Source organism: Xenopus tropicalis, chromosome 9 (assembly GCF_000004195.4).
Source record: "Xenopus tropicalis strain Nigerian chromosome 9, UCB_Xtro_10.0, whole genome shotgun sequence".
In the NCBI taxonomy this organism is placed as follows: domain Eukaryota; kingdom Metazoa; phylum Chordata; class Amphibia; order Anura; family Pipidae; genus Xenopus; species Xenopus tropicalis.
This window is the reverse complement of record NC_030685.2, coordinates 49,184,433-49,198,970: the sequence shown is the minus strand read 5'-3', so window position 1 is coordinate 49,198,970 and position 14,538 is coordinate 49,184,433. Positions and strand designations below refer to the sequence as shown.

The following is a 14,538-nucleotide window of genomic DNA, read 5'->3' as shown; positions in this document are numbered from 1 at the left end:
TAAAGGGACAAGTACTTTATCAGTAACCAATTTTCTGTGCTGAAAGCTGTGCTTACAACCTAAACTAGTGTTTTCTTTGTAGAATCTTTGTTCAATCGGCGAGTGGAGGAAAAATCTAAGGATCTATTATTTACTCCTTTGGGATGGCATCATAACAACCTGGATCAACTGAGAGAAGAGAATGGAGAGAAACAGGCAATGGAGAGGCTACTGTAAGGATTATTGGTTTGTAAAGAGATACTGACACCAGAAATGAAACTTTTTTTACATCTATCATAACATTGTCTTTGCATAATATTTATAATTTTGCCATAAAAGTATTTGCCTTATGCATTAACATTACCAATCTGATCCCCCATGTTCCTCTATGAGGGGGCTGCCAAATGCCCGGCTGCAGGTGTCTGTTAGCATTAGAAGCTATAACTGACAGGTTGAGAAGGGACAGTCAGGTTGGCAAAACGGTCAGGTTTAGGAACTCCAAGTAACAATTACTTACAAAAGCAAAAAAAATTATCAACATGACCTATAGGTAACTTTTTATGTAGTTTTTCATGTCAGTATCACTTAAGGCTAAATGTGGAATTTTAATGGACACACACTTACATAATGTTACATAATGTCTCAGCATGGTGCTTAATATCTTGATAGTCACTTTTATTATCTTGATTACTATGGGTGAGCATCATAAGTACATTAACCATGCACTTTTTTTTTACCTAAACAGCTCCTCTTTGGTGAGGAGCACATCAGAACCTCAGCATTTGTCATTTGCTCTTTGCATGTGACTATTTCTGTTTTATTTTTGGCAAACAATTCCAGTCCTGATTTGTTTTTTGTCAGGGACTCTGGATATATACTCTTTACCAGAACCATATTCACATAAGACTAAGCAGGATTACCGGTAATGATATTTTAGGGCAAGTGTTTTACTTGTAGTGGACTGATTGCTTTCATACAACATGTTTGAGGGCCATATTAAAGGGGATCTAAACCCAAAAAATAAAATGACTTACTTGGGGGGCTTTTCTTGGAGATATTTAATTTTTTAGACTTTTAATGCCAAGCTTTTGGCTTTACTTAAAGGAGAAAGAAAGGTAAAAACTAAGTAAGCTTTATCAGAAAGGTCTATGTAAATACAGCCATAAGCACTCACAGAAACACTGACTTCTCTGAAAAAAGATTTCTTGTATCTGTAATTCCTCTGCCAGACACAGCTCTCAGCTTTCTGCTCTCTCCTGCTCCCCCCCCCCTCCCTCAAGAATGCTAGGAACTCACCCCCCCTTAGGAATGTGGATCTGAGCCAATCAGCAGGAAGCTGACTCATAACTAACTAACTGAGCATGTTCAGTTGGTCTCCATGTCTGTGCAGGAGTGAGGCATTATGGGAACTTTCTTTACACAGCTCAGCGTTTGTTCTTCCTGTTTGGCTTCTGATCTTCTGAACAGCATTGCTCCCATGGCCTTGTGTGGCATTCGTGTGGAAGCACTTGTGCAAGAACTTACTATGGCAAGTTTCTAAATAACAATCGCATAACAAGCTCATGCACAAGAGTTCTGATTTAAAAAGTAAGAAGTACAGCACAGTGCAGTGATATGGTTTACACTAGACTGTGTAGAACCATTCTGTTTCTTTAATTTTACTTGATCCCACCTTGTTCCTCTTAACAATTTTGAGGAGGAAAATGCTGTTATTTATATTACCTGCCCATAGTTAAAGTGGTTAAAATCCCTTAAAATGTACAACTTTACAGTGCTTGTACACCTGTATGCAGGGCCACCATTGGGGGGGACAGTTGTCCTGGGCCCGGACAGTTTTGGTTTTTAAGAGGGGCTGGGCAGTGCTGTACTTGCATTAGCCAGGGCCCCCTTTGCTCCCACTGAGCTGCTGTTGCTGGTGAAATGAGGGAGGGTGGCAGGAGCTGCAGTTTCTGCATTTTTTTTTACATGCACAGCTCTCTGTCCTGGTCGTTTTTCTGTGTAGAGACTGGATAGGATTGGCAGATGGAGGTTATCTCTCCCCTACCCCACATGTGCCATTTTCCATCTAACTAAACATATGCCTTGCTGCCCCTATCCCCACATACTCTCCACATATGCCATGGTGCCCCTATCCCCACATACTCTCCATCTCCACAGATTCCATGCTGTCCCTACCCTACATGCTCTCCATCTCCAAATGTGCCATTTTACCCATACCCCACATATGCCATGATGCCCATACCCCAACTCCACATATGCCATGCTGTCCCTACCACACATTCTGCCCAACTCCACAAATGCCATGCTGCCCCAGCCCCCATCTGTCCCTCCAGTAAGTCAGCGTACAAAAGTTCAGTGATGTTACTGTGTTCTGTGTATTTTGTTTTTTAACCAAATTAGGGGGGGCAGATTATTTTCTTGTACAGGGTCCCATGATTTGTGGTGGAGGCCCTGTCTGTAGGTGCACCAATTGGCTCCATTAGTATTTTTTTTAACTTTGGTAGGATTCCATGGACAGCTGCCAACAAAAACTCCCTCTGGCTAAAAAACTATATGGTAGCCTTTTAAAGTACCCAGGCGTATAATAGCTCATATCTACCACACCTTAGAAACTGACAAGATTTTATCTATTGGCCTAGCCATAACATAAAATACCTAGGGGATCTAGTAGACAACATCTTTCTTGCAAAAATGCCAACCAGCCCAAACTCCATCCTCCAACTCAGGCACGCCTTTCACTTCCAATTTACAACACTTACCTCACAACTCCCCTTGCCATAGAGGATCCAGGGCCTTGAACAAGATGTCTGGAACAAGGCAACAGGAAATGCTTAGGGTCTGGGGCCAATGGAGCTATATAGACCCTTTCTCTATACATCTTGATGAAGCCTAAAAAAGGTGAGCCCCTCCATTTAACTTTGACTTCCTCCAGAGGTGGTTTATGCTTTAAACCCCATTATAAATTTACTGTCTATTCACTGTATCCAACTAACTTCTATAGCTTCCACTGATACACCGACTGATATGTCGACTTGAGCCTAATTATCATATTTTGTGTAAACTTGTTTTTGCTTTGTTTTAACGGCTTAAAACAATATAAAGTACCTTTAAAAAAAATTATGTTTAAAATATACAACGAGGCAATGGTACACTGGCCTATTGTAAAAAAAAAACTAAAAAATTTAATCATGGATGTGCCCAAGCTCACTTCCCAGTAACCTTTATTTTAGCAGATTTTTGGATAAAAGTACTTAAGTAATTTTGGATTGTCAGTAAAGGTTCTTTGTTCAGATTAAAGCCTAAGCACTTTTTCTAACCACAGGTCTGCCAACCACAATCATATGATGTCTCTGCTGCAGCAATTGCTGTACAACGAGTCCCTCTCTCTCTCCTGGAAAGACATCATTGTGCAACTAGTGTGCCAAGTGGTACAGACCGTACGTCCTGATGTTAAAAATGATGATGACATGGATATACGGCAGTTTGTTCACATCAAAAAAGTATGTCGGAATTTGTTCATATGTTTTGTCTTTGAACTTAATTGTGTTTTGTCATTTGTCAAATTGTTTTCTTTAGACAAAGCATTGCTTCACTATTATTTAGAAATAAGATCTGCACTCAATCTGCTTCCGAATATCTGATCTGCACCTGAATAAGTGGAGGGAACACATTATAGAGAACTGGATAAAGATGACAATTATTAGTCATACTTATTTATCTGTGATGATTGTGATGTGCTATGCATATATACATATTTGATGTGATTGTATGTTATAATAATGGCGTACACATTATTTTGACTTTTAATCACACACTTAACATTAATATGTTTATAGTGTCATAAGTAAATAATGTAAACACACTTTTAATTAGCAACTAACTAACTAACCTACATGTAATTTGTGTAAAAATTATGCACAATTCTTCTGAGGCTTGCAGTTTTTATTCAGTTTTTTTTTTACCACATCAAAAACACTCGCCGGGTGCTGACCAGAAAAATAAAAAGCACATTTATAGAGAGCACTCACAGGATCCTGATGACGATCCTGTGGGGATCGAAACGCGTAGATGCAGTGATTAAATAAACAGATTTTTTCTATATATATACATTATAGTGTTATTATATAAAATGAAAAATACTGTTAAGTACTGTTCTTTTCTGAAACTGTGTCTAAATATAATATTAATATAATAATATATTTCTATTTATATCCTGTTAATTTTTAATTATTTACAACAGATCCCGGGAGGAAAGAAATTTGACTCTATGGTAGTTAATGGCTTTGTTTGCACTAAGAATATTGCACACAAGAAGGTAATTCTTATAAATTTATTGGTGTAGCTTAAAACATTTACTGGAAATTGCTATAATGCAATAGTGGGAAATACAAAGAAGTACCTGTATAAGCAAGTCTGAGGAGGTTATACATATCCTTAACAAAACTCCCTTTCGACACACAGGTGCTGGTTTAAATTTTTTTTTTTGTGCTAGGGAATTGGATAAAATGATGTAAAAAAAAAACAAACACACTTTTTTTTTTCTTTCTGTTATTGCCCTGCTTACTACTACTCCTTTCACTGTGGGTCAATCACATTTTTTTTAACACAAAATTAAAGTCTCATCACCTTAAACATGGGAAGCCTTTTATTTCTGAAATAAAACTAGGTCAACCATAAAAAAAAAACAAAAACAAAAAAAAACAGCAGCGGAAAATATTATAATTGTCTGAAAAATTTTCCTAGTACAAACATTTATATATCAGTCCAGGAGATTAAGGTTTTGACCAAAATCATAGTAGTATCTACATGCTTGGGGATGTGCAATGCAGATCCATATTCTTCATATTCCTTATTGATTTAAAAATATGGAGTTCTTTTAAGTTCTGTATACCTGTTGTTCAACATGATTTCAATGAATAGGGCTGGTGTAAAATATTCTATTTGTCTTTTATTTTAATAAATGAAAATGCTATAGTTTTTTTCTTGAGCTAAACAGGGAAACTAAAGCTACTCCATGTTCCCTCCCTGCAAATAGATGGTTAGATTCCCAATAAACGACCCTCCCTTCCCATTTGTTGTGCCCTGGTAGTCTAATTACTTAACTCGCAAGGAACAGACATGGGGCAGCTTCAGTTTCCCTGTTTAGCTGAAGAAAAAACAAAGCGCATACATTTTTCAGAATTCAAACAATAGGCATCAAGTATGTGCAAGCACAAGCTCTATTGATTTAACTCATGTTGAATAAGTGCTATACTGCCCTTTAAATAGATTTAAAATGTTTTAATATTTCTGTAGCCTTGCTATGTGCTAAGGGGTCACTGACCTAGTGTTCAAGCATCAAGGGAGCTTCATCCCATAAATCATGAAAACTGCTAGTTTACAGGCTTGTTTTTATTTTTACTTGGATGTTGTAAAATGCAGTGCTGCTGACAACTAATATTTTGACACAGATGAATGCAAGTATTAAAACTCCCAAAATACTGCTGCTGAAGTGCTCCATCGAATATTTATATCGGGAGGAAACCAAGTTTACATGCATTGATCCCATAGTCCTTCAGGTGAGTTCAATTTTTTTGCAATGGAAAAATAATACTAATTATAGAACAAAATCTCTGCAATAGTTTTTTGCAGGTGATGAACTCTGTGGGGCTCATTTATCAAAGTACGATCGCTTCCGAATACAAAAAAAACATATTTTTTTAAAGTTTTCGTACTGTGCGTACTTTTCCGTTAATGTGCATGACTTTTTCGTACTTTGCAAAAAATTTTTATTTATCGTGCCAAGTACGAAAGTTTCGGATTCATTCAAGCTTCGGTATCGGGACTTTCCTTGGGCCAGGTTGGAGCTGCAGAGTGCCATTTAGTCCTGTGGGAGGCTTCCACAGAAGGATCAAATTCAAAAAGGTTTTCCCACAGTTTACGATCGTTAGGATACAAACAGTCTGTGACTTTCGGATCACCAATATGTTATTATCATGACTAATACAATTTTTCGTATCTAATTCGAATTTTACCCATTTCGGGATTCGAACTCGTACTTTGATGAATCAGCCCTTGTGTGTTATAGCTATTTGGTTTAATGTGGATGCAGAGTGTAAAAGCCTATTGATTTTTTTTTTTTATACGGTGAAGCTTGTGTCAGTTGCAGAGCTACACCTGCGCAAAAAAAAAAAAAACAATTAGCAATTTGGGCTGTGTATGTTTAACAGGTGCTTTAGCAACTCATGGCAGTTAGGTGGCTTTTATATCATAAATCTGGGTTAGCTGGCTGTCGGTTGGGTGGGGAGATCCCCTGTGCATCTGAATTTTAATTATTATGTTGGGTTGAAAAACCCAACTTACTGTTCTTCAACTTCAGCTTATTCTTCCGCTTTTTCTTCTACTTCTTCTTAGCGCCCCCCATTTCCTAAACGCTACTCCTGCTACAGTTTTAGGGGTAAAACACCCAAACTCTCCACACTTCTTTGCCCTATTGCGGAGCAGGTTACTTGAGCTTTTCTAAGCAATCCCGCCCCCCATCTATTTGTGGCGCTGCTCCAAACACCCCAATATTTCCATTGACTTTGACAGGGAAGATTTTCAAACTGCTTCCACATTACAGCTTTGAGGCTACACCCCCCAAACTTGAATAACATAATCATGGGGTCACCCCGAATGAAACAGTGACATTTGTTGGATGACCTGAAAGTGGGAGGGGCCAAAAACAGCCAATCAAATTTCACCCATTGACTTTTATGGGGAAATTAAAACTGCTGCCAATCTTACAGGTTTGAGGCCACACTACCAAAATCACATAGTCATGGGGTCAGCCTGAATAAAAATATGATGATTGCTGGATGCCGAAAAGTGGGCGGAGCTGTGAACAGCCAATGAGATTTTACCTATTGTAAAATTTACCACAGTAATAACACCAGGGTCCCCATACTTTGCAGAGTTAGGCACCAGGTAACTGCGGTTTAGAGGTTAGAAAAAGTGGGCTGAGCCACCAACAGCCAATCAGATTTTACCTATTGACTTTCAATGGGGAAATTCAACCTGGTGCCATTCTCACAGTATTAACACCAGAGTCATTAGGGGACTGCATTTTTAGTTTTTAAAATGTGGGTGGAACCACCAACAGCCAATCAGACTCCTTTATTGAATTTTTGTTTATTTAAATTTAAAATGCTGCCTTTCTCACACTATTTATTTCAGGGTTCCCAAATAACCTGACTACATATTCAGTTAGAATGAGTGGGCAGAGCCACCAACAGCCAGTCCATTTCCACCCATTAAATTTAATTGGTTTATATTTAAACTGATGCCAGTATTTAAGTGTTAATTCCAGGGTTGTTAAACTTTCCAAAGTTAGTCACTGGGTATTTGCTATTCGAAGTTATAAAAAAAGTGGGCGGAGCCACCAACAACCAATCACATTTCACCTATTTACTTTCAATGGTGAAGTTTAAAAGTTTTAAAGTTTTAAAAAGTTTAAAGAAGTTTTAAAGTTTAAAAAAGTCTCACAAACTTTGCAAAGTTGGTCACTGGGAGACTACAGTTAAAAAAATCAGAAAAGTGGGTTGGGCCACTAACAGGCAATCAGATTTTATCCATTGAATTTCATTGGTTTAAATTTAAAATGCTGCCATTCTCACTCTAAGCCAGGGTGCCTATTGTTTGTCACTGGGTGACTTAAACTCAAGGTTAGAAAAAGTGGGCACACCCACCATCCACCAATCACAATTTACATATTGAATTTTATTGGTTTAAATTAAAACTGCTGCTATTCTTTAACTATTAGTCCTAGGGTCCCTAAACTTTGCAGATTTAGTCACTGGGTAACTGCAGTTCCAGGTTAGAAAAAGGGGGCGGAGCCACCAACCGCCAATCAGATGTCTTGCTGACTCTCAGTGGGGAAATTTTAATTTGCTGCCATTCAGACACTATTAAAACCAGGGTCCCCAAACATTGCACAGTGCTTTTTACTATATAACTGTGGTCCAAGCTTAAAAAAAGTGGGCAGAGCCAACAACAGATCAGATTTCATTCAGTGACTTCGCGTTTTTCAAACCAACATGAAGTTTGTTCTAAAACTTCCCATTGTAGTTTTTAATATTCTTTGTTTTGTATTTTATTGCTTAACATTATTTAGATTTGAGTGAGTACTCCTACAGGGCACTGTGATATGATAATACTAAGTACAAGTGTACAGTAATGAAACATCCATTTAATGAATCATTTGTTACTATTAAGTGAAGTCAGAGTAGAGAATAATTCAGCAAGTCAGCATGTCCGTAATGAGTCACTTATATATCACACACATTTATTTTTGTAGACATATACAAGCCTTACTCCAGCTTTGTTTAATGTTAATGTCCTATTAAAAATGATTGTATGCTTCGTGGAACTGAGCTCATGACTAAAAATATTGGTTTTATATCTGTCTGGTTTGACATACTTAACTGAGAAATTTTTTTTTAAAATATATCCTGATTAAGAGTACTTAGGGACCTTGACAGGAAAAATATTTTCTGCAACATACTGTATGCTCTTGAAAGCTGTTCCCCATACTTTGAAACAAAATTTGTATCTCTATAAGTATGATATGTACTAACTCTGGGCAAATTTTGTCCTGGACAGTATCTGAAACATTTAAATATTTGCTTTTATTGTTCTATCTGCAGCTAATGTAATCACTGGTTGCTATGCCTTACTGCCATAGTGTTAATTTACAGGGATACAATAACTAGAATGCTGTCCAGTGGAAAGATATTTGCGGGCATTTTGTCACCCACCAGCAAGTGTGATTTCTCTTTGACAACAAAGCACCCCATGTGCCATTCTCCACTTTTTTTTCCTCTTTGTCTCGTAATAATAAATCCAGTTGTAATTCAATTCATTCATGTACATTAATATTCGTTCACAATAGTACAAACAACTTTTATTTTTGTTTTAATCTATAAGGAGAGGGAATTTCTCAAGAATTATGTTCAAAGGATAGTTGATGTACGACCCACACTTGTCCTTGTTGAGAAAACCGTATCTAGAATTGCTCAAGACATGCTGCTTGAACATGGGATAACGTTGGTTATTAATGTCAAACCGGTAAGTAATACACTTTATGTAGTATACAACATAAGAGGGTTAGTTCTGTTTCTTTTTCTAGTTTACATGGGAATACCTAGGTGTAATGTTATTGCAGAAGGGTATATTAAAAAAAATATATATAAATATAAAAAAAAAAAAATACTTTGTCTCCTTACTTTGGTAATGTACAAAGAAAGAATTTTGTCATCATAATAGTACAGGCATGGGATCTGTTATCCAGGAACCCAGTATCCAGAGCGTTCCTAATTATGGAAAGGCCATCTTCCATAGACTCCATAATGAGCAAATAATTATAATTTTTAAAATTTATTTTGTTTTTCTCTGTGATAAAAAGTAAGCTTGTACTTGATCCCATCTAATATATAATGATTATTTTATTGGACGCAAAACAATCCTATTGGGTTTACTTAATGTTTAAATGATTTTTTTGTAACTTTTTAAGGTATGGAGATCCAAATTACAGAAAGATCCCTTATCTGGAAAACCCTAGGTCCTGAGCATTCTGAATAATAGGTCTAATACCCGTAGTCTCTTTTATCATTATATAGTAGCATAGCATTGAGTGATTTTTATATATTATTTTCATTTTGGCATGTCTACATTGTTTTAGCAAGTTTTAGATCAAGTGTGTCGAATGACACAAGGGGACTTAGTGATGTCCATGGATCAACTTCTGACCAAACCACGCCTTGGTACCTGTCAAAAGTTTTATATGCAAGTCTTTCCACTGCCTAAGAGTAAGTTAACCTCATGTCATATATATACATATTTTGGCCTTGATGTTTTTTTAAGTTTTATATAGAATGACATATTATTTAAAAACTCAGAGAAAGACACCTGACTAGGCATAATAAATTAGCAAATATATAGTCTGTGCTAAAATTCTGTGTTACACCATATACAACTGAAAGCAAAAGTTTGGGCAATTCTTGCAAAACCAATTTAGATAATTAGTAAACAACTACCGCAAGAATCCATGGAATACACGTGCAGATTTTATTGTTATCCGACCAAAATTTTATAACCTGCGTGATCAATAATAATTCAGACCCCACACAAGGTCTAAAACTCGTAGACCAGCAGCTGCCAACAGGTGACAACTCCTAATGGCTAGAAAGGCCTCATGAGGTAAATAGAGTTGGGAACCTTGCAAAGGCAGTTATTATCACTGGTTTAAACTTGGGGTATCCAAACTTTTACTCATGCCACAATTACTAATTTCTGTGCTCGTATGTTCTAAAGTTTTTATCCCAGACACTTTTGTCTGATCATGAACACCTTAGGCGCTATAAGAAATTCATGTTTCACCTAATTTCAGTTTGAAATCACAGGCAGGGAAAAGATTATCTGTCCCGTATGCAAAGTGAAAGGAATAAACATCAGATAAACACAGGCTGAGAATCTGCCCCTATGCTTAGAAAAACTTGTTGTGCCTGCACCCAGAGCCATTGCATCCGCCGGGTGCAGGCACACAAGCAGATTTAATAACAAAGCAGTTACATGCAGAAATCCGCTTCAGAGATCAATTCACAAGGTAATGTCAGTCAGAAAAAGCAAACAGGCAGCTCCAAGCAAAATCCGCCCCATGTTGCCGGGGTCTTAGGCCAATTTTATGCAAGATGCTTCATTGCCACTCCATTTGAATTGCTGCATGTAAAACAATTGCTTGAGGCGACCCCTGGTAATCACTGAAAATGCAGAAGGAGGCGTTGTTTAGTGCTTACCTAGGATCGCCGCATATAATGTATTTTACATGTTAAAGTGAAGGGGGAGGTATTATTGGGTACTTCGACGCCTGCGGGAAGGAAGATGTTTAGCTCCGTGATTAAGCACCCTATCTGACATCTCCTTTAAAGTTGGCCATACACTAAGATCCACTAAGGTCAACAAAAGAGCAGATTTTTCTCCCGATATGTATGTATATATGAATGTATATCTTTATTTATATAGCATTACTTATGTACGCAGCGCTGTACAGTTAAATAGATTAATACAAACAGGGGGGTATTAAAATAATAATAGATATAACAGTTGCAATAAGTTAAGAGACAAGAAGATGGAGGTCCCTGCCTCGTAGAGCTTACAATCGAGATGGGAGGGTAACTTACTGACACAGACAGGCAAATATAAGTGTTGTAGGTTACAGGGGATGGCACTGCAATATAAGTGCTAGTTCCCAGATCAGGTGCTGTGTGAGTTCTCCAAAAGGTAGTCTTTAAGACTGAGGGAAGATTCTCTCCAGAGGAAATCAAGGGGCAGCAAGGCAGAAAGGTTTAAGGCGGGAAACAGCAGCAGTAGTTGGGGTTGCTCTGTTGAGGAATGGAGGAGTCGGCCAGGAACGAATGGAGACACAAGAGAAGAGATATAGTGAGGAGCAGAGGGCTTTGAATGTTAAGAGAAGGCGTTTGCAAGATATTCTTTAATGGGAAGCCATGTTAAGGACTTTAGCAGTGGAAGGGCCTGAACTCTTTTGGATGAGAGGAGGAGAATTCTGGCAGCAGTATTAAATACAGACTGTAGTGAAGAGAGATGGGAGTTAGGGAGGCCAGTTAGTTTGTGGGATATGCTCACCTAAGGTGGCTGTAGGGCCGACCAATCGAATAACAATTGGACTATGAGCCATCAGAGCAAGGATGGCATCAGTGAACTGATGAGGTCCATCCGATGGTAAAATCACCATCAAGCTTTGTATGACTGAACACAGATATACATTCTACATAGAAGTAAGGTACTTACCTCATTTATCCTGATAAATTCTGATAAAGCTTACGTAGTTTTTACCTTCCCTCCTCCTTAAAATCTGCCAGTGTATGTCCACCTTAGGAGCAAGGGGACATGGGGCAATTTTACGTTGTATTTTTAAACATGCGTATTAAAGTGTAAATACATATAAAATGCAGCCCTATATGCAATGATGCAATAGGCAGCATTGTAATCCAACACAGCACTTAAAAGCTGACATCCACCATGCTACGCCATCATATGCATTTTTCTGCCAAAACGCCAATATGCCTGCAAAACTCCATTCCATATATCAGCACGGGATCCACATAGTATCAGATATACTAAGTTGAAATATCCTGCGTATTTACAATAAATGCCAGCAAAGTTCTCAAGAGATGGCTAGTGCCTTAGATATTAGCAGCGCAGCTTGCAAGTTGTATGAAGCTGGTCCACCTTACTTACCTGTGAGAAATGCACATCATCCGCCACGTGTTTTTTTTTTTTTTTAGCATATTTGCGGTCAAACTGGCATTTGTAAAAGTAAAACGTAAAAACTTCCCATGTGCCCTTGCCCTTAGGCTTTTTAACGAACATCTAATATGAATCTAAGACTGAATACGGATCAAAGATATCTTAAATTTAAAGGACAAGTCAACCCAAAATATATAATATTTGCCTAATAAAGAAAATAACATTCTTAGCAACTTTGCATTATATATTCATTACATATTTGTAATGTTTTTGAGTTATTTATATATATAATTGCTATTAAAAGCAGTGTCTGATTGCCCTTTTCTAGTCTTTGCCCTGGTGGCTCTGGCAAACTGACAGACCTGTCTTGCTGTAGGAGACTGGCCTCTGCAACATTGTTTAAAAAGTAACAACCAGGACTTCAGCAAATGCTGCTTTAACTGCTATAACTTTTAAATCCCTAATAATTTTTAATAAATTCATATTGGAAAGTTGCTTGTTTTCTTTTATTAGGCAAAAATTATTTTAGCAGTGGATTACTATTACTTGATAAGGAAAATGCATGGAATACAGACAAGAAAGGTGGAACATATTTTACAAATCTCTTTTGTAGTAACAAAAAACATTTTATTTTAAGTAAAAGACTGCAAAACCCATTATGTGTTGCATAATGAAAGAAAATATATGCAACTTTCTTATATTTGTTATGCATTCATTAATTTATTTTACAGATGAAGCAAAAACACTGATGTTCTTTGAAGGCTGTCCACAACATTTGGGCTGCACCATTCAGCTTCGTGGAGCCTCAGAGTATGAACTGTCTCGTGTCAAAGAGATAATCATATTCTTGGTTTATGCTGCATATCATTCTCAATTGGAGATTTCATTTCTTATGGATGAATTTGCTATGCCCCCAACACTGCCCAAAAGCAGCTCTTTCCATACACTGATTGAAGGTCAAGGAGAAGAAAATGGTCATACAGATCTATTTAATGGAGAAGAATGTAGTATTATCCATTGGGAGTCTGATCTATCATTAGAAAGATTACATATGCCTTCAGAATCCAAGTCTTCTGATGATATAGACTTTGATGAGGCAAGTGATTTAGAAACAAAGAGTCTTGGAGGACATTCTTCTGTTCCTCATCAGGATCCTTCTGTGATGATGTCGTCATCTGTGCAGTCTTCTGGGGGGTCAGTTGAGACTAAAATAATGAATCAGATATGTCACATACCTGGTATTACAAAAGATGAAGTGGTGACACAACAAGAAACTGAATCTCTACAAGAAACAACAAGCAACATAAAACCTTTCAGAGATCCTTTGCAAGATGATACTGGGTTATATATAACTGAAGAGGTCACTTCCACAGATGACAGGCTTAAAGTGCATTCTTTGTCTTTTAGGCAGGAGTTAAAAGATGTTATTTTGTGCAGTTCCCCAATTATTACATTCAAGGAGCCCTTTCTGCTTTCTGAAAAAGGTATGAGATGTCCCACTAGAGATTATTTTCCTGATCAAGTTTATATGTCTCCACTATTAAACAAAGAGGTGAAAGAAATGGAGAGTAGGAGGAAGAAACAGTTATTACGTGAACTTTCCAGCATTCAAGGGATTAACGGAACCGCACATAGTAAAGCTATTGAAATCTTTCCATCTCATGAACTCCTTAGCAAGAGAATTTCTGAGCACTTAGGCGATAGCCAGGATTTAGCCAGAATACTAGCTGATTATCGGGCTAGAGGAGGAAGGATCCGACAGAAAGATACTGACCCATTTTTTCACACGAAGGATGTAACCAATGGGCTTACTTCTAAAAATGAAAACAAAAGTGAATCAGATGAAGAGAAAAGCCTAACTGATATGTCATGGAACTCGAAGGTAAAGTAGTAGCATATATACTAGTGAATTAAGAAAAGCATTAATTTTGAGCAAATCTGTTTTTCTTAATTGACTCTCAGTAACCATTAGGGTACTTGCAAATGGGGAGATAAGTTGCCCATGATAAATATATATAAATATATATATATATATATATATATATATATATATATATATATATATATATATATATATAATATATATGCATTTTATTACATGCTTATTTTCTTTATTTCCAGATTGACTGCTTGAATATTATAAATCATCAACGCCTTTGTGTGTTATTTAGCAGTTCTTCAGCCCAGTCCAACAATGCTCCTAGTTATTGTGTTAGCCCATGGTAAGAGATCTTTTCTATTATGAATTCTTGGGACAAACTTTAGAACTGTTAATAA

The 14,538-nt window shown here is 37.2% G+C and overlaps 1 protein-coding gene across 1 annotated transcript in view; it reads left to right on the top strand.

The window, feature by feature from the left end:
- The window catches only part of pikfyve (phosphoinositide kinase, FYVE finger containing), a gene marked incomplete at its 3' end in the record, with an annotated part of 124,852 nt that overhangs the window by 46,925 nt on the left and 63,389 nt on the right, over positions 1 to 14,538 (top strand). Inside the window, 8 exon segments of the mRNA NM_001375305.1 lie at positions 83 to 212; positions 3,302 to 3,479; positions 4,220 to 4,294; positions 5,430 to 5,537; positions 8,923 to 9,063; positions 9,677 to 9,803; positions 12,993 to 14,143; positions 14,383 to 14,483. Coding sequence (NP_001362234.1) covers positions 83 to 212; positions 3,302 to 3,479; positions 4,220 to 4,294; positions 5,430 to 5,537; positions 8,923 to 9,063; positions 9,677 to 9,803; positions 12,993 to 14,143; positions 14,383 to 14,483 — 2,011 coding nt within the window.